General features: G+C 38.3%; 1 protein-coding gene across 1 annotated transcript in view; it reads left to right on the forward strand.

The window, feature by feature from the left end:
• Positions 1 to 25,629, forward strand: part of fab1 (1-phosphatidylinositol 3-phosphate 5-kinase fab1) — an 809,612-nt gene that overhangs the window by 224,111 nt on the left and 559,872 nt on the right. The window contains exon 14 of the mRNA XM_090380831.1: positions 15,216 to 15,290. Within this exon, the coding sequence (XP_090236957.1) occupies positions 15,216 to 15,290 (75 nt within the window). The remainder of the gene's footprint in view (positions 1 to 15,215; positions 15,291 to 25,629) is intronic.

A 25,629-nucleotide genomic window follows, 5' to 3' on the forward strand; every position in this document is an offset into this window, starting at 1 on the left:
TACACCTCAATCAGATCACCTCGCAGGTGCATACTCTCCAGGCACTGCAATTTGCAGAACTTAAGCCTTTCTTGGTAAGAGCACCCCTTTGTCCCCCTCACCAATCTTGTTGCCCTTCTTTGTACTTGTTCTAGCAACGCTACGTCCTTCCTAAAATGAGGCTTCTAGATCTGAACACAGTACTCTAGGTGTGGTATGACCAATGGGATAATCACCTCCCCGTCCCTGCTAGTAAAATTCCTATATATTATTGACAAAACTCCATGACCTGCCCTGGTAGCTTGTCTGCACTGCTCAGCAAACTTCATATTTGACTACACAATTGCCTTCAGGTCTTTTCCACTTGACTGAGCATAGTACCACACACAGTTGATATGTTTCTCTTGGGTTATTGCTACCCATATGCAGTACTTTGCATTTGTAAACATTAAACTTCAGTTGCCACTTCTGAGCCCATCTGCCAAACTTATGTAGATTCAGTTGGAGTAGTAGCATACTGTCTTTACTGTCGTTAACAACCCTGCCAACTTTTGTATCATCTGCAAACTTAGACATTAATCCTGATATACCTTAATAAATATCATTGATGAATACACAAAACAACAATGGACCCAGCACTGAACCCTAGGGAATTCCACTAATAACATTTGTCCATGAAGAGCAGTGTCCACTGATTACCACTCTCTGTTGTCTCACACTCAACCATCCCTTTATCCATTGTAGCAACTTAATCTTAATGCCATACCTCTCCAATTTGTACAGCAGTCTTCCATGTGCAACAGTATCAAAAATTTTCCTGAAATCCAATTATATGATATCAAAATTATTTTTCACATTCATTTCCTTTGTGACCACATCATGGTATCCAATCAAATTGGTCAGACATGACTTCCCTTTAACAAACCCATGCTAGGTCTAAACTATTACTGCAGTCTTGTCAAGATGATCCAGTGCTTCTTTAACCAGTGACTCCATTATTTTCTCCAGAACATAAGTCAAACTAAAAGGTTTACAGTTACTTGTGTCACATTTTGAACCCCCTTTGTGAATTGGTGATACATTTGCACACCTCCCGTCCATTAAGACCTTCCCTGAGTCCAAGGAAGCTCTCATAATTATAGCTACGGGTTTGCTTACTTCCTTTCCTGCCTCCTTTAATATAACTGGTTAGATCCTGTCCACCCCAAGTGCCTTCCTTATGTTTAACTTCAACAATTTCTCCTCCACTTTGCTCTCATTTATTACAAAATCACTTAGCTCCCTGTTAGAGTTTGATAAACTTCTGGCATTCCCCTCATTGAATAACTCCTCATGTGTGAATGTAGATGCAAAATACTCATTCAGTTTTTCAAATACCTGAGCATGGTCAATGGTCAACCCTTCTATGTTAAATTGTCCAATCTGATTCATTCCTTTTCTTCTAGAGTTTACATAAGTAAAAAACTCTTTGCTGTTTTTCTTTGCATCCTTTGCCAAAGATTCTAGCAATCTATCTTCGCCTGCCTAAACTCCTTTGTTATTTTTTTTTTAGGAGCATTAGCAACTAAGGCCATATTGCTCCGGGGATATGCGGTGGTCACATTCAGTTCATTTGACTACCCTGACCTTTCTGCGTCCTCCGTATTTGGTGGGCATGGGCTTGAACCCCAGTCTGATCAAGAAGCATGTGCTATGCACTGCTGCTCCTGCCCATCTGGCTACGGAGGTGCCAACTCCTTTGTGACTTGATTACAGACAAGCTTATATCTGCCATAGGCTTCTGTGTCATATGATAATTTATATGCATCCCATACATTTTTCTTCTCTGCCACGAGCCTCATTAATTCATCTGACATCCATTTAGGCCTGAACCTTGAACAGTATTTCTTAGTTGGAATGGAAAGCCTAGTAGCCTCCAAGATTAAGTCCCTGAAGGCTTCCCATTTAGAATTCAACATTGGTAACATCATCAGTTGGTCCCACTGTACAGAATTTAAAAACTGTCTGAGACCTCTGTAGTCACCTTTACAAAAGCAAAAGCCCTTCCCTTTAGCTTTGGTGGTAGTTGCATCTTTAAGTAATTCCCATATCAGTACATTGTGATCACTGTCACCCAGTGATTCCTTTATCTGCAAATTTTTAATGAATGAATAATCACTGCTGATAATCAGATCAAGAGTATTACTCCTTCTGGTTGCCTCTCGAACATGCTTCTGTAGAAAACAGTCATCCAATAAATCCAAAAAAGCCTTGCTAGTGTGCGAGTGACCAACTCACAAGTTCCAGTCAATATCTGAAAAGTTAAAATTCCCCATTATAAGACATTCTGATTTACTGGCCCACACTATTTCTCTGCACAATTGCTCATTATACTCATGAGATTAATTTGGCCTATAACACACACCTACTCTCATTTTCCCTTTCCCAGTGCTCATGTCACACCAAACAGACTCAACATTGGATTGTCCACCAACATCAATTGAATGCACTTCCTTAGATTTTATGTGTTTCTTAACTAACAGCATAACCCCTCCTCCCTTCCTTTTCCTGTCTATCTTTCTGTACACATTGTACTCCCCAAATTACAGTTCTGCGCTTCTTATATCTGTGTGACACCACATCTCTGATATCCCAACAATATCTGCCTTTGATGTCTTAACTAGCACTTCAAGCTCATCAAATTTATTAACTATACTCCTAGCATTGGTGTACTTGCAAGTATACATGCACCTGTTTCTACTCATAGTTGCCCTAACATAGCCCATGTATTTATTTGTTCCACTATGACTCCCAGCAGTCCTGGAAATCTCCATTGCCTTGCTTTCCATGCTGCTGCTCATTCTAATAGAAGCAGTGCAAGAATCACTTTTGCCTCTGCCTGTGGCCACTGTTAACCTCATAGTCTGTGTATCCCCACAAGCTAGCAGTTTTCTGACCCACCTAACACTGCCTCGATAGCATCAGCAAATATTCTTACACCCTTTCTATTTAAGTATACCCCATCCCTGTAGAAGCAATCTCTCCTGTTAACAAGCACAGACCAGGCTGAAAAAAATTTTACCCCTTGAGCCTTGCACAATCTCTCGGGCTGAATTGATCGACAAGGTTCTCATCATATAATCCCTCCTATTGTGTGTGAGCAAAATTGCAGAGACTTTCACATTCAACTCTAACTCACGACTTTATTTCAACATTGACCTGTACTTGTTGAGTAAATCTGCAGATCTCTTACTCTTAATGTCATTAGTTCCAACGTTTACAACAATATCACCTTTTGTTCCCTTAAAAGATGATATCTGCTCTACAACATTGTCAACTTTTGCCATCTGGCAGACATACCCTGGTCCTGTTCCACCTATCCTTCTTGCATAGTATATTCGTCTTCTTCCTGACAATAGAGTCACCAACAATAACTAGTTCCTTTGGGACCAGTGCATTCTGCCTTGGAGATTGCCTCTGTGTTGCCTGATGCACAAGAGTCAAGTGTGCCATTGAGCTGGGCAGCTGTAAGCTTGATGGGCCCCTTATTTTAATTTCTTCGAGGGCATTTACCCTAAACCTCAAGCTCTCATAGACGCCCATCAGAATGCTGACTTGGCACCTAATTTGTTAACACTCTACGCATCTAGCACACACACACAAAGACATCCTTGCTTAGACATTTCGCATTTCGCACATTTTTTGAGACTGTGATGCGTTGGAGAATTGCCCCTTCGTTTCTCCCCTGAGTCACAGCACTCTCGCTAGTTTGTGATCTTTGCCTCGCAGCTCTAGTCTGCATCATTATTTGTTTAAATACAGTTTAATTAACAATGGAATTTAATAAGATTAATAAATATTTTTAATTAATTGATAATATGTTACTAAGCTAACAGATTCCTAATACAGTGCTTCGTATTATGTTATCTAATTTTATGTTATACCTTACACTATCAGTTCGAGATATATACATTGCGCTATTTCTTATTGATTACAATATGCCGGCTAATTCAACAATATCGGCGCCAACACCGGGAGTTAGGCCCCGAGTGCCAAGCGAGTGATCTAGCGATTTTCAAAGCGAATTTTCTATAAAGAAGTAGTTAAAATTTCTAAAGTCTTTTACTTTCAAAGTTATTTATTTTCTGGCTCTTTATAAATAAAGAAGGAAGCCTCCTACAAGAAAGGAAAATCACCTTTCTTTTGTATATATATAACTAACTCTTGTAACACACTAACCACTAACTTTTTATCGCTTGGTCACTGGTGGCACCGCTCCTGCCTCCACGTGGCGGGGCCGGTAACCTGGGAGAAGGAAGCTCCTCTCCCGGGGCGAAAAGGAGCAACAATGGATTGCGACGAATTTCCACCAATAGAGCCAACAGGCTCTCAACAAATTGACACCCATAGAAGGGAACATGATCCTAGTCTCTCGAAAAGAATGAGAACAGATTCTAGCAAACCAGAACCACCAGCTTTTTTGATAATGCATTCATTATCGAATCAACCAGTAAGCAATTTGTCTCCCTTTGTCATTCAAAGGTGTCTTGAAAATTCAGCAGGAACACCAAAAATGGTAAAACGACTTCAGTCAGGAGATCTATTAATTGAAACCACGCAGGCAAGACACTCTGAACTGTTATTGAAACTGTCAACTATAAGCGGAATCCCAATTAAAGTCACGCCGCATAATACACTGAACTCCTCTAAAGGAGTAATAAGTGAGTGGGATCTACTAAACGTCACCGAAGAGGAAATAGTTACGGAATTACAAGAACAAAAAGTAACACAAGCAAGGCGAATCATGATCCGGAAAGACGATAAACTAGTTCCAACACGAAATATCATATTGACCTTCAGTACACCAAATTTACCAAACTCAGTAAAAGCAGGCTACCTCCACTGCCGAGTCCGCGCATACATTCCAAATCCCTTAAGGTGTTTCAAATGCCGAAAATTCGGTCATTCTCAAACAACATGCAGAGGAGAAAATACATGTCCTAATTGTGGTTCGAAAAATCATTCTCAAACAGATTGTACTGCAAAATCTCCAGAGTGCCCAAATTGTAAGAATGATCACCCAGCTTATTCAAAATCATGTGATCTCTGGAAGGAAAATGGAAAAAAATATACAGAAGTTTAAGATTGAACACAAAGTATCATATCAAGAAGCAAGAAGACAAGTCAAGGTAACTATGCCAAAACGCAGCTATGCTACTGCTACCCAAAACTGTCAAGCTGTTGCTACCCAAACAGAAGTGTCAATCCCACCTAACACATCCATTGCAGAATGGGCACGATCTGTACTTTTGACAGATCAGCCCGCTAACAAACCTGTTTCAATAGACGAAGTAAACAATACCCCACTCTCAGTTCCATCTAAAATTACATCAATCGATAAATCACAAAGGAAACCACAAAGGCAACGTGCCTCTGAATTGAAACAACCAAATTCAAGCAGTATGAACAGTGAAGCTGTAAATGTACAAGAAGAAACAGTCCTTGATCTTCATGCAGAAGATGACATGGAGACTGGATGTTCATCTACTGGTATCGATGATGTAGAAGGGAGTACAGAATATGGACGCCCTTATTTTCCAAGAAAGGATAAGATAAAACATGATCGTCAAAAGCAAACTGCACCCTCTTACAAGAAACAGACAGAATCATCTTCCCTCTCTAAAACCAAATAATGATGCACATCGTACAATGGAATTGCAGAGGTTTACGTAGTAATACCGATGATATATACGATTTGATCTCACAATATAATCCGGTAGCCTTTTGCTTGCAAGAGACTTACTTAAATCCACAGGTAACTTATTCGATTAAACATTTTACAGCCCATAGAAAAGATAGATTTAGTTCAAGCTATGCACATGGTGGAGTTGCAATTCTAGTGAATTGTAAATTTCCAGCAAGAAACATTCCTCTTCAGACCCACTTAGAAGCCGTTGCAGTTCGTGTAGCAATGGGAAAAACAATAACTCTCGTCTCATTGTATCTTCTACCTAACAATATTTACACGTTGAAAGAATTAGATCTTATAAAACAGATACCATCTCCTTTTTGTCTTCTTGGTGACCTAAATGCACATCATCCGCTATGGGGATCTGCTTACATGGATAATAGAGGGCACTTGCTAGAAAAACTCATAGACCAACTGAACCTAACTTTGCTGAACACTGGTCATAACACCTACACTCATCTCTCCACAGGATGTATGTCGGCAATTGACTTATCTATATGCTCCCCTGAGTTACTTCCTACTATAGATTGGACGGTTTTAAATGATCTGCACAACAGTGATCATTTCCCAATAATATGCAGAATTCAAACAATGCAGACACCTTGCCCCGATCATCGGGTATTATGGAAATTTTCTAAAGCAGATTGGGAAAAGTTTTCTGTCTCCATCTCCTTTGATAGCCAATTGATACAACTAGGGTCCATTGATGATGCCACCGAGCACATTACCAAACAAATACTAGCAGCAGCTTCCAAAGCAATACCAAAATTTTCTACTTTCAAACACAGAAACCTTAAACACTGGTGGAATGCCGCTTGTACCATAGCGAAAAAAGAAAAAAATAAAGCCTGGAATCAGTTCCGTAAGTTTCCGACCACCGACAACCTAATCCAGTTTAAAAGGCTTAAGGCAAAAGCACGACAAATTAGAAGACAAGCCAAAAAAGAATCATGGATACAGTTTGCCTCTTCTATCACAAAAGACACTAGCAGTAAAACTATTTGGAAAAAAATTCGACAACTAAATGGCAAATTTTTCCCGGTTTCTGCTCCAATATTAATCAAGAACGGACAAGAAATATCCTCACCACAAGAAATAGCTAATGCGCTTGCAGAGACTTTCTCCGAAACTTCTGCCACTACAGCTTATGATACTTCCTTTCTACAAACTAAAGCCATAGCTGAAAAATATAAGATAAATTTCCAAACTACTCAGTCTCTAGCCTACAATCAACCTTTTCGTCTTTTTGAACTCCAAACAGCAATAAACAGATCACCAAATAGCGCTGCTGGAGCTGATGGAATCTATTATGTAATGCTAAAACATCTAAACAATATAGATTTGAATTTGCTAATAACTTTCTTTAATCGAATCTTCCTTGAAGGTACATATCCCTCTACCTGGCATCACTCCGTTATTCTAGCCTTTCCCAAACCAGGAAAGGATCAATCACTCACACAAAATTATCGACCAATCTCCCTCACCAGTTGTCTTGGCAAAACTCTAGAAAAGATGGTACACAGGCGACTTACCTGGATTCTTGAAACTCAAAAGTTGCTAAACAACAATCAATTTGGATTCCGACAAAACAGATCCACTTTAGATCTCATGGTGAAAGCAGAAACTAACATCCGCAATGCTTATGTAAAAAACGAACACCTTGTAATGGTAAGTTTGGACATTGAAAAGGCTTTTGACACAACCTGGAGGTATGGCATATTGCGAGAACTTTATTCCCTAGGACTGCGGGGACATTTACCAAAATTTATTAAAAACTTTCTCCAAAAGAGAACTTTTCAGGTTCGCTATCAATCAGTACTTTCTCGTATCTATACCCAAGAAGAAGGTGTCCCACAAGGGTCAATACTTAGCGCTACTCTTTTTTCACTTAGGCTAAACACTATAACCCACAATATTCCCAGTACTGTCGAATTATACATGTATGCTGATGATCTCACTCTATCTTGCAGTTCAAAAAATATTCCTACCATTGAAAGACAGCTGCAACTCTCCATAAATAAGCTGGAAATATGGACACAGCAGAATGGATATCGTATGTCAGAACAAAAAACAGTTGCAATCCACTTCTGCAAAAAACGCAAGCTGCATCCGGAACCGGAACTTCGGCTAAAGAACCACCTGATACCACTCACCAGTAATTTTCGTTTCCTAGGTTTAATGTTGGACACCAAACTTAACTTTGTTTCTCACATAACATATCTCCGAACAGTATGCTTAAAGAAACTAAATATTCTTCGGTCCATTTCTGCCATGAAATGGGGTGCTGATAGATACTCTCTCCTACATCTGTATCGCGCTCTTATCAGGTCCCAATTAGATTATGGAGCTGTTGTCTATGACTCTGCTAGGAAAAGTGCACTAACCAGACTGAACACCATCCAACACAGTGCCCTTCGTACTGCACTAAGAGCCTTTAGAACATCCCCTGTCCAGCGTCTGTATGTAGAGGCGTATGAACCTCCACTTCACCTTAGAAGGAAAATGCTGCTCCTTAATTATGCAGCCAAAATTCAAAGCCTTCCAGCCCACCCTCTTCGATCATTGATTCTCAACCCTGATTGGATCACGTTCTACAACAACAAAGTTACAGAAAATAGACCCACTGGTATTCGATTAAAAGAATTGATACATGCCTGGGACATAAACTTTGACAATATGCTTCAAGAGAAAGATGTACCTGATCCACCCTGGTCTGTAACTCTCCCTCACTGTGATAACTATTTTCAGCAATGGGGAAAAAAATCCCTGCCATATGAAACTATTAAACAGCTACATAAAGACCATGCCCTCAACAATGCTCAACGCTGTATAATATATACAGACGGTTCGAAAACAGACTCTTCTGTTGGTGCTGCAGCTGTCTTTTCCACTTTTACCCTTTCAATATCATTACCAGTTGAGTGTAGCAGTTACACTGCAGAATTATACGCAATAAAATTAGCCCTAGAAAATATAAACACTTCCCACAATACTAGCAGTATAATATACACAGATTCCATGAGTGCAGTATCCGCTTTGGACAATAAACTTTCAATATCGCATCCCGTCATAAAACAAATTTTTTCCTGCTTAAACCAGCTACGAAGTAAGAATCATGCAGTGCTATTTTGCTGGATCCCAGGGCACTCTGGTATCACAGGTAACGAGAGAGCAGATCAGGCAGCCAAACAACCAAACAGTGCAATACCATCACATTACCATGTACCATACGTAGATTATTTGAAGCACATTAAAAAAATCAATACAATCCAGTGGTCTGAAATCTGGAGGTCACAAACGAACAACAAATTGCTTGAAATCAAAGAGAAACCAGCACTATGGAAATCTAGCTTAAGAAAAAACAGACAAGAAGAGGTTGTGCTAGCAAGATTACGCATAGGGCATACACATCCAACCCATATATATCTACTCAAGCAGGAGGTCTCACCTCAATGCACTCATTGTGCTTTACCACTTACCTTCAAGCATATACTCTTAGATTGTAAGCAGTATTCCTATTTCCGAAAAAATAGTTTCCTTTCACTGTCACAACTGAAAGAGCCTCTATCACTTGCCCATATTATTGGAAACAATGCGAATTTAAAAGAACTATTTACCTTTCTTAAGCAGATACAAATATATGATTTTCTATGATTACAAACTGGAACCAAATTTTATATAAAAACAGGTCATAAGAACAGGCACATTTTGGCCCTAGTTGCCCTTGTGCCCAAAAATACCAATACCAATACCGGGGGGCCGACCGGGCTAGCCGAGTGGGTAAAGTACCTACCCGGCAACCCAAAGGTCGCGGGTTCGATTCCCGCCTCGGGCTTGGATCAAAGTACTGCAAAAACCTTGGGAGGTGCAATATGGCCACAGAAGCCGATGCGCCAACAACTACCAAATCAAAAAAAAAAAAAAATCAATCAACCAATACCGGGAGTTATAACTTCCAAAAATCACTATTTAAATTCAAAATAAGTAGCCAACAAATGCTACTAAACCTATTTAATATCTTTGTAAAACACAATGTAGTATGTTAATTAACGAAGAATACGATAAAACTATCAAAATACTTATCCCTTTACAACAGCCAAAAATCCACCAACTGTTCTCTTCCACGACCAGAGTGCCCTCAGTTGGTCAAGTTTGTGTGTTCAGTTTCGCCTACGTAACAATGGACTTAATGTGTGAGGAAAGTATACTGCTCTCAAATTTTGTTTCTCACTCAAGAAAACATCTGAAGTGTATGAAATTTTAAAAGAGGCTTATGGTGAATCTACACTTCCATATAGTGCAGCTTGCAGGTAGTTTAGAATGTTTAAAGGTGGACATGATTCAGTTAGAAAAATCAGCAGTCCTCAAGCTCCAACCACTGCTGTCACTGCAGAAAAGAAAAATCAGCAGTCCTCAAGCTCCAACCACTGCTGTCACTGCAGAAACCATAAACACTGCTTCTCTAATCATTATAGAAGATCATCATATAACAGTAAGACAACTGGCAGAGATGTTGAGAATGTCAGTAGAAAGCATGAATGATATTCTCCATGACCATTTGCATATAACACATTTGTGCATGCTGGGTTCCAAGACTACTTGCACCTGAGCAGCAGCAAGTTTGCACGGTGGTTTCTGTACATAGGTTCTGCAGATAGTGTTTGTGGTCAGGCCCCCACTGGTGGTTTCCCACATCTGCACCATATATACTCTTGGAAAGAAGTACAATACCACTGTAAATGCCAGAAAGGGTTATTTGTTGTATATGTATAGTATTGTTTTGCGTTATCGCTTTTAGCTACAGCACCCCACATTGCCCATACACATCATAAGGAGATAAGCCAGGCTGCCCATTATTTTCTGGCTGGTCTCCACTAGGGTTGCTTGAGCTTCCCAGGCAGAGACCAAGTTAAAAAGGGAGGAGGAAGATAGTTTAGGTGGGAAACTAAAGAGGGTGAGAAAGAGAGGACAAAGAAGGAAGGCATCCTCTCCAAATGAGTGAGGTAGGGGGAGTTGAAGAGTTGGAAAATCTCTGAGTTGGGAGCCCACCCAGGCCCAGAGGAAGAGTAGAACATTACAGGGTGAGGGTGCCTTACAAAGGTTGGTGCCATTATGACTCAAGACATCTCAGTCCTAGGCCATAATTGGCTAGGACTGAGATGTCAGTTTCACCTGACCCACCACAAAGTTATGCAGGTGAGATCCTACCCTCCAGTGGTTAGCAGTGTGGGACATCCGAAGATGTCAGCGTCACCTGGTCCACTGCAAAGGTGTGCAGGCGAATTCCTACCCTGTGAGGGTTAGCAATATTGATATCCAGTTGTCAGGTGCACCTGTCCCATGCAAGGCAGGCAGAGGAGTCTTACATTGCAAAGCGATGTCAGAAATTTTCTAGAGTAAGATGTGAAGTCTGGTGGGTCACTGTCATTGTGGTGTATATCAGGAGAGCACTGCAACTGGAGGAGGCTGAATCATACTTCCCTAGTGCTGAGTCAGCAGTCATTACTAGGCATGTGTAGGGTTCTGGGAGAAATCCAGTCAGTTAAGGTATAGCTGATCATTGGGATCGAAGTTGCAAACAGAGTGGTAGCAGCGGACAGTTGAGTTAGGCAGTGAGCTTGGAAGAAGTTATATATATATATCAGTATCACAGTCAGTATGGTGAAGGTTTGGCCTAAGTAACAGTATCAACATTGACTTCATTGCAAAGAAGATGCCTTCGGCGAGTAAAGGCCTTCAGGGCAAAGTGGGAGGAAACTGTATAACAGTCTTGATTGAGGATGAATCCATGTTCCATTCCAACAAGTAAAACACAGACTAAGGTGATGAGTTGAATTCTATATTTGTCATAGTTGCAACAGCAATATTATATGTGTTCCCAATCTTCCTGGTAACTGCAGAAGCAGTTGGGATCATCCGTGATTCCAAGGGTGGTAAGTTTGGACTTAGACTTAAAAGAGATCCGTGGCTCGTGAGAAGGAACGTGACAGGCCTGGAGAGAACCAGGGAGGAGGCTTTGGACTAGTGATGGAGACTTGTGGTATGAATCAATAGGTTGTAGCTCCTTTGATGGTTGTGTCCCAATGAGTCCTGCCACCACTGCTGCTGCTGCTGTTTGATTTTATGAATGTTCATGCAAATTCCTTTGACACCAGTTTTCGAAGTCAATAACGCAGCTGGCAGTAAAAATATTTTCTGGAAATTTTGTTAGAAGAAAAATATACATCCAGAAAACGTGCTGTGCTGATATTGTTCCTTAAAAACAATTACAATAAAGGAAACTTATCTTTTATTAAATGCTCATTGCAGTGTTATCAGTCTTACACAAGGTTTTTTTCTGGGTCCAGTGTAGCTTCTGATAGGTGAATTTCCTTGATTTTGTGTTTAGTAGATGCAATACACATTGAAGAAAAGGAAGCGCGATCTTTTCATTTTTCAAAACCATTCATTGCAATTTTTTCGGTAATGTTTCTTATGGCAAGAAACAGTTGCATGCATTTTTTATTATTTTTTTCCCTCCTGTATCATGCTCGTGAGTGATGTGGCCTTCTGTGTCACTCACTGCTCCATGGAACTTAATTCGCTTTAGCCAGCAGTGAGCACACATGTAGGAAATGCAAACAAATTCAGAGACTCGTTCTATAATCAAGGTTAATGCCTGATTGTTTTTCTCAGGAATAATTAGAAAATTCATACTTCGAACGTATGCATTTTTTGCTTTGCATATTAATAACGTTTTCTGAATTTTAAAGTTGGGACATCAAAGAAAACATTCTGTTTATATATATTGAGAGTTTCAATTTTGTATATAGAATATAAATTATAGAAATAATTATTTAATTTCACTATGGTAATTTTCACCCCAATGGACTAACAACGCTTGACGGGACTGAAGCAGGGTGTTTGTTGGAAATTATATTCGTGTAAAATTGCTAGCTGAGATAATCCCTACACAGGCTGCTGCTTAGGAAAGGGGGTTGAGGGAAAGGAAGTACAAAGGGTGCTGAAATAAGCTCACCCGGTTGGATTTTCTTTGTCACCATATACAAGCTTATCACCCAAATGCTGCTAGCCCAAGGCCAGCTTTAGGGTAAGGCCGAGTAGGCACTGTCCTAGGGGTGCCAACTCCCCTAAACCTTGGTGCAAATTGGTCAAATTAATCAATCAATGTTTCCTAGGGGCACCATCAATCAATGTGGGCTAAAAATTGCAGCCATTATCAACCCACTGCAGGATGGAAGCCTCCTCAACAGTTCATGCTGAGGGAAATGGACCATAATCTGCCACGCTGGTCCAGTGCGGGTTGGCAGATCGACCGTATTTAGCATTCAGCGGCTTGAACCCCGGTCTACTCAAAGAGCGTGTGCCACTGCACTCCCGCTCCTGAACACTCGGCTATGGAGACCTTGAGCCAGCCCTGCACTAGCCATTGTTGGTTTAACAACCAGCTTGCAAAATTCTTGAAAATTTAACAACCAGCTTGTGTGAGCTGGCTCCTGCACACCACTGTTCTTTCCCTTAGTATCCTGACTTCAGAGTCAGGGAGGTCATCCAACTCATTGTTAGTATTAGTATCTTTAGTTGGTTTTCATGCCATTATTTTACAATTTATTATACTTTCTTTATAGTATCTTACTTTTAGAAGATCAGAGCAATCTAGTGATGTGTTTTTTTTTGTTGCATTTAACCTATTAAGATCCAATTTTGGGGTGATTTCCGTTTTGGCGGGAAAATGTTTGTAAACAAAGAAAAGTAGTTTTAATTCTAAGAATATGTTTAACTGGGGGACAAACACAGGTTTTCCCAAAATAACATATATCCAGCTGTTTTCTATACTTAAATAATCTATTTTATTGGACTTTTGAGCTGCTTAAAAATCGTGGTTTTTACAATAAGATTCCTATGCTAGTGCAGTACAAAAACAAAACATTCAAAAATAGTTAAATGCAAGCACAAATAATAGTCTTACCTGTATATTACTAGATATGTACATCTGTAAATGACCTGAAATGTCCAAAATCCATAATTTGAAAAGTAAGGAAATCCAAAATCCTCAGTATCACAATCAGGCAGTGTCCTCTGCTTACCAATCAAGCAGAGCTCGTCTTCACATGTTGACTCGCTACCGTGTCCAGGGCTGTGCCGAGCCATTTTAGTGCCTGGGGCAAGAATGAAAAATTTCGCCCTCCCGTAAATTTTTATTAAAAATATTTTTTTTTATTTAAAAAAATGGCTTATTTAAAATACATTTCTGGTACATGTTTTAACAAAAATAAAAGGATGACAAAAAAATAATAAAACTGTTTAAAGTGATTTTATTCTCATAAGCAGTACTGTATTTATTATAAATATATAACAGATTTATTTGTTATATATTTATTAGTTTTGTAAAAAATAATACCACAAATTAGAATACTTTTAATTATAAATAAACAATATTTCTTTAATAAATTAACAATAATATATTACAGACAGATAAGATGGCTTTTATATGTACAGATTACAATTTTATTTTACGAGCTTTGAGTGGCGAAAAGTCATCAATAATTTTGTCAAAATTTATTTGATTACATATGGTCCTCTCAATTGGTAAAATGACCATATCAGATAATTTTTCTTGGCTTAATGTGACCGTTAATAGTTTTTAATAAATTTCAGCTTGTCAATGACAACCGGTTTGGAGCCACCATGGTGTTCACCCCCAGATAGTGCTGGTACGCAGAGCTGGGTGTCTGTACAGTGGTGCTACAGTCTTGAAAAACCAAGATGATAAATGGATTGGAATAATCAAAACATAAAATTGAAAACATTCTCAATTATTTAATTTTTCTTTTGGTATCCCTTTCAGCTTTTAACCTGAGGCAAGAGCCTTGTTCACCTCACCCTTGGCAAGGCTTTGACCGTGTCCACAGGCAAATTCTCATATAACTGTATAGTAATATGTACAATTTTTTCTTCTTTTTTTCAAAACCCAAATTCGGCAAGACTGAAGTTACTAGATTTTGTTGATTTGCCTGTACACAATTTTTCCTTCATTTCACAAAGGAAAATTTTGTAACTACAGACTTTTAACTTAATAGAAGAGAAATGAAATTCATTTATTAATGTAAGATTTTTGCTAATAACTTATTTTAAATTAATTGATTATATAGTATTGGGAAGGAAACTAAACTTTCTGCTGATTTGCAGGCTTGATCTGTTTGCCTCATTCAGGTGTGGGGAGAATAGGTCAACAAGGATTGTACTGTATTTTCTCTCCTTGCTGATCAAAATGAAGTGTGTGCATTATTTGTGTTGCACAAAGCATATATTATTTTCCTAAAAATTTTTAGTTTTTTATATGTATATTTTTTTAAAAGTTTTTTATTTATTATTCATGTTATTTGGTGGTTTCTCTTTCCTTGTCATTGTCCCAAATAATAGAATGATTTTTCTTTGGGATGATTACAGAGGAGAATTATATTTTACCACCTTATGTATATCCAAATTAAGATAGATGTTATGGTAGATTCCAGGAGGCAGTAAATCAGAAAGCACTATTGTCAGTGGCGTTGTCTGTACAAAGAATGTGGCTCATAAAAAAGTAAGTATTTTTTTTAAGTATCTTAAAAAATAAACTATATCAGATATTTAAATTAAATAATTTTATGACAATGTGTAAACACTAGATGATGCTTGTAGACTTTCTCTAGAAAATCAGTTGCTTTTAAAAAATTAACATTCCTAGTTTCTAATTTAAAAAACAGAATTTATAATTGTGTAACTGGAACACTATTGGTTTTGAAACATAAATAGGAATAAGAACAATTCTTTTCATATTTTCCAAGCTTTGGTACTGATAATCAATAATTGGTTTCCTGCACTGCTACACTGCATGGATATTTTATTAGGACTATGAAAATTTTCTTTTTGTATTTTCTATTAAAATACAAAAAGATGGAGAAGTATTAAATACAAGATGCCGAGCCTAATAGAAAAAAGTAAGAAAAAGAAAATAATGAGAAATATAAAGAAAAAGAATATTAAGAACCTACCAAAAAAAAAAAAAATGTAAAATTATATAAAATTAAAGGCTGAATCAACGAGCCAATCAAATGTAGATGAGCTGAAAGGGAAAGAAGAAATACACGTGTATGATTAATTAATACAAAAAATAGTGAGCATCAAACTGAGGGTGGGAGGACGGTATATATAAAAAAAGGTTGATGCAAACTAAACAAAGTTGCTACATAGATCAGGCATTTCATCAGGCATTACACCTGATCATGTACCAAACCACGACATTTCTATACAAACTTATGTTAATGGAGGAAAGATTAAAAATAATAGAGGGGGGGAAAAAAAGGAAAAAAAGATAGAACCTCCAAAAACATATCATCATTGGCAATCTGGATATTGTCAATAACATCTCACTCAAGGCTTGCATGGAAAAAGGATTCAAATTCAGGCCAATCCATAAAACCTGTTTAAATAACATCTACAAAGATCTGTATCTCAATATCTTCCATTTTTGCAATAAGTTAGCATACAAATATACAAAATCTCATGATGCATTTCAAAATTGGATAAACATTGTATACAAAGACATTGTAAAAACAGTTTCTGGGGCTTATAATCTTTATAATAATCCGCACATGAAGTATTCTTATCTTACAAAACCTATTTTGGATTTACAACAGAACTTTATCATCACCCTAGTGGATAAGGCTTCAAACAACTTTGCTATTTTTTGCAACCAGTTCTATTATACCACTCTTAAAAAGGAAGTTGATAGCAGCACTACTTTTCTACATTGTTATCTTGGCATTAACACAACCATTAAAAAAACTTATGGCCCTAAATAAAAAGTTGCACACTAAAATTCGAAATTCTACACTACCAATTTTATATATGATAGCCAAGTTCCACAAGCAACCCGTCAGCTTCAGATTCATCAAAAGCGCTAAAAAAAGTGGCTGTTATATGCCAGGTAAGCAATTTTTTAAATTGCTAAATACTATACAGTAATACCCCGACTTACACAAACTCGGAGTTACGCAGTTCTTGATTTTTTCGTTTGGTGTATATCTAAAATTAGCTTACCAGTGATTTGGAAGTGAAATCATAAAGCTTGGGTGACAGCTTCCGTTTTTGAGGACTGGTTTGGTCACCACTTCATACCCGAAGTCGACGTTATTGCAAGTCTAAACAGATTCCATTTAAAGTGATGCTTCTTATTGACAATGCACCCAGTCACCCTCCTGCCACCCTAATTAATTTCGACCCACGTGTGAATGTTGTGTTTTTGCCTCCAAACACAACCAGCTTGCTTCAACCGATGGACCAGGGAGTCATCAAAACATTCAAGGCTTACTACATGAGGCATTCATTTGCACATCTGAATGAAGCTATGAGACAAAATAGTGAGATATCTGTTAAAGACTTTTAGAAACAATTCAATGTTATAGATGTCGTAAGAATCATTGAAGAATCTTTAGATGAAATTCACAAAAAAACATTGAATGGTGTATGGAAGAAACTTTGTCCGTTTTTTTTTTCAAAAATGAGACGAAAACAACGCCAGAAACTGATCATGTCGCTCATGTGATAGAAGAAGTTGTTAATCTTGCCAAGCAATTAGATTTGGAAGTCAGTGGTGATGATGTCAACGAGCTGTTGGATTCACATAGTCAGAAGCTGACAATGAATGAGCTCATAGAGATGCGTGAGCAAAATGTCACTGAAGTATCCGACACTTCAGACCCAGTTCCACCAGAAAGCACATGACAATTGCAAGTTTGACAGAAGGTCTCAGCTCAATTGAAAAGGGCTTAAAAATTTTAGAACACAGACTTCAACGAAGAACGCGTTATAGCTACAAAGCAAGGAATAAAAAAATATTAGCTTGCTACGAAGAAATTCTGCATGAAAAAAAGAAGGCGCTGTGTCGTCAGACGAATTTGTTAGATTTTATGAAGCCATCAACATCGAAATAACTTTTTTACGTAACTCATTTATTTTTTTAATACATATTTTGTATTAATATGTATAAATAACTGCAGTTTTATTAAATATTTTTCTTCTAAACTAGAGTTTTTGTTAGTCCTTGTCCCAATTAAACAAAATTTATATGTATTTATATACAAAGTTGTACCCCGACTTACGCGAATTCGACTTGAGCAGTTTTCGTCGGATCCACCTATTGCGTAACTTCGGGGTATTACTGTATTCATCTTCTATCTACCTGGATCATCAATAATATTGGGTATTGGGTATGTTGAGAGTCTTTTTTTTTTTTTTTTTTTTTTATGAAAACCCCAAACACGAAAGGTATCAAAACCTATAGTACTTAGTACCGTGCATGGGTTGAAGGACAAGTATGGGGGGGGGATGCCGGAAACTTTGCTCTAGAGACTAAACATGGGTTTCACCACTTCAAGCCTCCAATAAGCAAATGGTAGTCTAATGGCTCCTGGGATTTCTCCCATCTCTGCATATGTTCTCTGTATCGAGTGATAGTGCCCTGTCAATGCCATAGGTTTGACAGTGTGTGGGTCATGTAGAATGTAGTACGTTGTGCCCATTGTTCATCTGGCCTGTCAGCTGCTGGGCCCCTAGTGGGGCCCGATGTTACCACACCCAGTGAAAGGGACACCGGCCAGGTGTATCAGTAAGTCTAATTGTACTCTGGCAGGTCCTTCCACCTACTTTCCTGAGATTTCAGTAGCTAAGACCTTAAAAAAATAAATAAATAAAATTATTCGTGGTTTGCTTAATAATACGATTTGTTTAAACATTGAGTGGGGTTTTTGCTGAATGAGTTTCTCTAGAGGTCTAATAGTTCAGGCAGTAATTTTGGTGTATTAGATTTGGACCTATGGGTTAATACACTGTGTAGGAAAAGTTTTGGGAGGGGAGACAGAAGACTGGAGGTTAGAAGTAGAAGGAAGGGACCGATAGGGAAGCATACAAGATGGCTGGGAGGAAGACTTTTATAATATAGGTTGAGGGTATGTTTTGATAACCCCCAGTCCTGTCGTGCGATTCTTGCTAGTAGGCCAGTGTATCTTTTTATTTTTGTGCGAATGTTGGATAGGTGATGCTTGAAGGAAAGATTGTTATCAAGAACAATGCCAAGGTATTTCATTCATTTTTTCGGTTAAGCCAATGGTCTTGGTGTCAATCTTAATTTGGGGTGGCCTGCAGATGTCAAGTCTACCCTTGAGCAGAATGGATGTAGTCTTTTCTGACAATAGTTTTAAGTCATGAATCCTAGCCCATTTTGGAGTTTAGTCATGACCTGGTTTGCTTTTACCTCAAGCTGGGCCCTGTTATTCGCAGCAACCATCAGGATCAAGTCATCCGCAAAGGCCTAGGAAAGCACGCCCTCCAAGTTAAGGGTGAGGAACTCATCCAGGATAATGTTCCACAAGAGAAGCCCCAGGACAGAGCCCTGGGGCATCCCCTGCAGACCGGCTTTTACTGAATTTTACCATATGGTCAGTAACCTGGATTCTTCTTTGGTACCATTAAATCATACTTCAAGATTTAATGGTACCAAAGAGGTTCCCAGGCAGCTGAGCCCTTCTGAGCCTCGCCAGGACACTCGGCTACCACATGGTGTCAAACACCCCGACAAAGTCCACGGAGATTGCTGAGAAATATTTTTCTTGGCATGCAGTAGCAGAACTGATAAGATGATGCAGGGCTTTGGTAGTGGACGATCCTGGCTTAAATCCATGTTGCATTTGATTGGTCAAGTTTGTTGTTTGATAGTGGTGGCTTATTCTTGAGTGCAGCAACTTCTCAAAGAGTTTACTAGTAACTGGTAGGAGAGCAATGGGTCTGTAAGAACTTGGTAGCATAGGTGACTTTGTGGGATTTTAAAATTTTAGTTTAACTCCAGCAACCTTCCAAGAGGTGGGAAAGGTACTCGCATTCAGACATCTATTGTATAATTTTCTACCACTTTTTTAATTATTTCTGACTCCAGGAGATTGGGACTGGGGCATTTTTTATTTCTAATTTGTGCTGCAGCTAAGTTCATTTTCTCCAGTGTGAAAGGTGGTTCTTGATGTCCACTGGCATATGCTTCATTCTTGGCACAGATGGCAATTTGTTCATGCAGAGTTGGTGTTTGCTGGTTCAGGATAGATAGCTTCCAGTATGTTGCTCACCAATTGATGCCAGTTTGTTGTCAGAGTTCCTTGTAGAGTTTGTGTTGTGGTAATAACTTCTCCCCTGGGGAGCTTGTTGGTGGTAATTTTATACACCACTCCCCAGGGTTCCCTGTTTCCAGTTTCAGTAACTAGATTTTCCCAGGTCTTGCGTTTTCTTTTGACTATTTCACTAGTATACTTATTTCTCAACATTCTGTATATATTCCTTAATGCCTCCACTTCAGCTGGCGGCCAAGTTCGTCTAGCTCTCTGGAATGATTTTCTTTTTCTAATGACGTCTCGTCTAAGGTGTTGGATCTCTTGGGTCCACTATGGGACCAGTCCTGGGGTTTGTTTTCTCCTCTGGATGGTCTTTTGGCTTGCATCCGTAATGGCCTTTGTGGCACTTCTTTGAATCTCATTGAGATCTGTTAGTCGTTGGATTTGCTCCATTTGCCTAGCAGCCGCGGGAATAAGGACTTCTTTGAAACATTTCCAGTTCGCCTTTTGAACCACAAAGTGTGTCTCCATTTGTCTGGGAATTTAGTTGCGTTCCAGGTTTCTTTGTAGGTGATAAGTAATTACTCCGTGGTCGGAGGTTGTCCATGAGTCCTGGACCCACAAGTTCAGGATGTAGCCCGCCAGACTTCCAATGGCCAGGATGACATCGATAGTCGACTCCCACAGAGTGTTGCAAAAGGTTGCCAGTTGGTTCGGCCTGTTTATTATGACCAGTTGCGAGGTTGAGATGTATTCTTGCAAGAGTTGGCTGTTTCGGGTGGGCACCTCCATAGTCAGATGGGCAGGAGCAGCAGTGCGTAGCACACGTTTCTTGACACACCACCAAATATGGAGATGCGGAAAGGTCAGGGAATGACCACTGCATATCCCCGGAGCAATATGGCCTTAGTTGCTAATGCTCCTAAAAACCAAATAACAAACAAACAACTCTTTCGGGTTCTGCTCCGGTCCAGGGTCAGGCTGTGCCAGGCCGGGGAGCGACAGTTTACATCAGCTCCCACCAATATTTTTTGACCCGGGAGCAGGTCAAGCATTTTTTAGACAAAACTGTAGGAGTGCCCATGGACTCACAAATTTCAAGCATAGTTTCTAATTTATTTTTACATTATTATGAAGCATTATATACTCAATAACCCAAACCATAATTTCTATGCTTTTTGCTAGACAAAATCCTTGTTTTGAATGTTCATTTTGAGAATATTGCTAAAACTATATACCCAGTCGAACTTACTTTGAGTAAAGAAAACAATGGTAATCAATACGCTAACTTCCTTGATTTAAGTATTACTTTAAATAGTCCCCCGCTTCATCATAATTTGGAATTATTTGACAGAAGAAGTAAATTTAATTTTAACATTATTTATTTAACTAATTGGAATTCTAATATTTCTATTTAAGTTCATAAAAACATCATCTGTATGCAGATTATTCAGCTTGCAAATTTAAGCAGTAATCAAACACTTTTCACTAATGCCTTAAATGGCCTTTGTACTAAATTATTCAATAACGATATTCCAATTAACTTTATCAATTATAATATAAAAATGTCGTCATTCATCAAACAAAAATTTGGATTTATTGTCTCATTTTAGTTAGAGTAACTTGATACTTGTACAGATGTATATTTTAATGGGGCGCCTCTGTAGCCAGGTGGGCAGGAACAGCAGTGTGTAGCACACGCTTCTTGATTAGACCGGGGTTCGAGCCTGTTACCACCAAATATGGAGGATGCGGAAAGGTCAGGGAATGACCACCGCATATCCCCCGAGCAATATGGCCTTAGTTGCTAATGCTCCTAAAAACCAAATAACAACAACAACAAGTATATTTTAATGGTGGTAGTTCCACTACTTTGACTAAATTATTCAATAACGATATTCCTTTGTACTAAATTATTCAATAACGATATTCCAATTAACTTTATCAATTATAATATAAAAATGTCGTCATTCATCAAACAAAAATTTGGATTTATTATGTCTCATTTTAGTTAGAGTAACTTGATACTTGTACAGATGTATATTTTAATGGGGCGCCTCTGTAGCCAGGTGGGCAGGAACAGCAGTGTGTAGCACACGCTTCTTGATTAGACCGGGGTTCGAGCCTGTTACCACCAAATATGGAGGATGCGGAAAGGTCAGGGAATGACCACCGCATATCCCCCGAGCAATATGGCCTTAGTTGCTAATGCTCCTAAAAACCAAATAACAACAACAACAAGTATATTTTAATGGTGGTAGTTCCACTACTTTGAAAGTGAACACATTACATGACTTCTCTCTGAACGATATTTATGCTTTTTCACTCTCTAAGTTTATTTTCTTTATTACTTTTAATAATCATTTACAATTGTAACGGTATTTTATTTTCTTCTTATCGTCTATGGCATGTTGCTCTTTCACATTTCTTCAGAATTATTTTCTCCATTCAGCCTTAATATACACAATATTAGTTTCACATTCATTTTTATTTCTTTTTCGATAGCTCAACTCACTCAGTTCTATTTTAATAGCTATGGAGGGCACTAGTGCTTTTTTACTGAGCTTTCTACTGAGCAACTCCACTGTTGTCATAGCTCTTCTAAACTCTTTTCTCTTTTCTTTTTATCTTTCTACTTTCTATTCTTTTTTCTTCCATCCGTTGAACTATTAGTGTAATACAAGGGCAATTCGGACATTCTTACTTTTCTTATTCTTTGCTATTTTCACCTCCTTTATCTTTATTACCTTTATCCTTCCCATGCCTTGCTTTATTTCCCATTTCTATACCACTGCCTGTCTGTCACACTTAATACTTTTATGATCTCCAAATTCACTTTTTCATTTCTCTTTTTCAAAACATTTTTACACACTCAGTTCTATCCCCCCCATGTCCTTTGGGCGATTCAGAATTTTCACCTCTTTTATTTTTACTACTTTTTCATTTCCCTCCACTTTTACATTACATTATATATTCTCAAGTTATGTACATGAAATCAAGGTATTTATTATTCTTTTTTAATTCATTTAAACTTTAATTTGTTTAATTTAATTTCCTTAACTTAATTATATACACTGCATTGGGGCTACCTTACTTATGTTTTTGGAGGTTCTATCTTTTTCTCCCTCCTTTTTTTTTATCTCCTTTATTATTTTTAATCTTTCCTCCATTAACATAAGTTTGTATAGAAATGCAGTGGTTTGATGCATGATCAGGTGTAGTCTCCTGATGAAATGCCTGATCTAAGTACCAGCTTTGTTTAGTTTGCATCAACCTTTTTTTTTTTTTTTTTCATTATTTACTGTCCTCCCACCCTCAGTTTGATGCTCACTATTTTTGTATTAATTAATCATATATTTCTTCTTTCCCTTTCAGCTTATCTACATTTGATTGGTTCATTGATTCAGCCTTTAATTTTATATAATTTTACAATTTTTTTTTTTTTTTTTTTTTTTGTAGGTTCTTAATATTCTTTTTCTTTATATTTCTTATTATTTTCTTTTTCTTACTTTTCTTCTATTAGGCTTGGCACCTTGTGTTTAATACTTCTCCATCTTTTTGTATTTTCTATTAATTCTTTCTAATTTCATCTATATACTTTTATATCCTGTTTTTGCAGCTTTTCGCATTCAGGTGCAATTCCTGTTTTTTCTTTTTCTTTAAATTTCCCTAAAGCCATGTTATCTGATTAGTGCCATAATTAGATCACCATCAGCTGGAAATGAACACTGTCTCTCAGTATGCATTTAGCAGGTTTGCAGCACAGAGGATGACTACCCTTATCAAATATTCAGACTAGTTCATTGAATCCTTAACGAATAGAAAAAAATCCCAGAAAACATCCACACAAGTTGATTAATGCCTGAAATGGATTATTAAGTGGAACAATTAGCTTTTGATTTTAGTATTAGTATTAATAGTGATAAATGATGCAAGAAATAAAGCTTATACAGCATCAGCCAAGGGAAAAAAAAAATCCAATTTCACCTATCCATTCCTTCCAATAGTTTGTCTAGTTTTTCCTTGAATTTATTAAGGCTACCCACTTCCACGACAATGGATGGAAGCTTGTTCCAACAATCCCACATTGTGCAAACTTTTGCTGACAGCCATTCTTCTGCAACCAACCTTTCTCAGTTTGAATTTATGTCCCCTCAGGGTCTGAGCAAGAGGAGGAACCCCAAAGGCGTATCAGGCTTGCCCAAGCCTTTCAAAGGCTGAAATAGCTCGATGAGATCACCTCACAGTTGCATATTTTATTTATTTATTTCGTATGATGTGATCAATACACGAAGGAACCAGTTTTTTCTTGCTTCCTTCGTGTATCGTGGCCGGGATATCCAACCAACCGGTTGTTCGGCACCATCGTGATATCCAGCCCGAGGCGGGAATCGAACCCGCGACCTTTGGGTTGCCAGGCAGGCACTTTACCTACCCGGCTAGCCCGGTCGGCACAGTTGCATAGTCTCCTGGTGATACAATTTGCAGAACTGAAGCCTTTCTTTGTTCCCCCTCACCAATCTTTTTGCCCTTCTCTATATCATTTCCACTCTCCATCCTTCTTAAAATGAGGCCTCCAGAAATGTATGCAGTACTCAAGATGTGGCCTGACCATTTTCTTATACAATGGGATAATCACGTTCTTATGTCTGCTAGAAAATTCCTGTATATAATTGACAAATGAGCTGTCTTGGTAGTGTCTGTCTGCACTGTTTAGATAACTGTCCTGGCAGTCAGTTACCCCTAGATCCTTTTCATTTTCCACTACCCTCAGTGTTGTTCCATATAGTTCGTATGTTACTCTGGGATTACTCTATCCATATGCAGTACCTTGCATTGTCAGTGCTAAAATTTGATTGCCATTTTTCAGCTCATCTGCCTATTTTGTCTAGATCTTGTTATAGCAGTATACCTTCATTATTGTCATTAACCACCCTACGAACCTTTGTATCATCTGCAGACTTAGACATTAAGTCTGATATAACCTCATCAATGTCATTAATAAATACAGAAACAACAATGGGACCTGCAGCAAACACTGTGGAATCCACTGATAATATTAGTCCACAAAGAGCAGTGTCCATTGATAACCATTCTGTCTTCTCTCATTCAACCATCCCTCTATCCATTGTAGCAACTTGCCATTAATGCCACACTGCTCTAATTTGTACAGTAGTTTTCAATGTAGAACAGTATCAAAAGCTTTCCTGAAATCCAAGTTTATATCAAAATTATTTTTTGCATCCAGTTCCTTTGTAAAGATAGTAGTATCCAATCGGTCACACAAGATTTCCCCTGAAAAAACCCATACTGTGTATGAACAATAACTGCAGATCTTGTCTAGGTGATCCTCCATTACTTCTCTTACAATTTCTGTACAAAATTTGTACAGCAGTCTTTTATGTGCAACAGTATCAAACGTTTTCCTGAAATTTAAGTATATAATATGAAAATTAATTTTTGCATCCAGTTTCTTTGTCATTGCATCATAGTAACCAATCAGATTGGCCAGACAAGATCTCCCCTTAACAAACCATGCTGTGCTGAAGAGTAATGGCACTCCTGTCTACAGTTAACCAGTGACTCCATTATTTTCCTTGCAACAGAAGTCAGGCTAAGAGATCTGTAATTACTCATGCCACCCTTTGATCTCCCTTTTATGAATTGGGGATACATTTGAATGCCCCCAGGGACTTCCTGTGAATCAAAGGATGCTCTTGTGATTATGGCTAAAATTTTGCTGACCTCCTTTGCTGCCTCTCTTAATTCTGTTTCAACTTCAGT

This window comes from Mastigoproctus giganteus, chromosome 9 (genome assembly GCF_048544385.1).
Source record: "Mastigoproctus giganteus isolate SK-2022 chromosome 9, ASM4854438v1, whole genome shotgun sequence".
NCBI classification, from domain to species: domain Eukaryota; kingdom Metazoa; phylum Arthropoda; class Arachnida; order Uropygi; family Thelyphonidae; genus Mastigoproctus; species Mastigoproctus giganteus.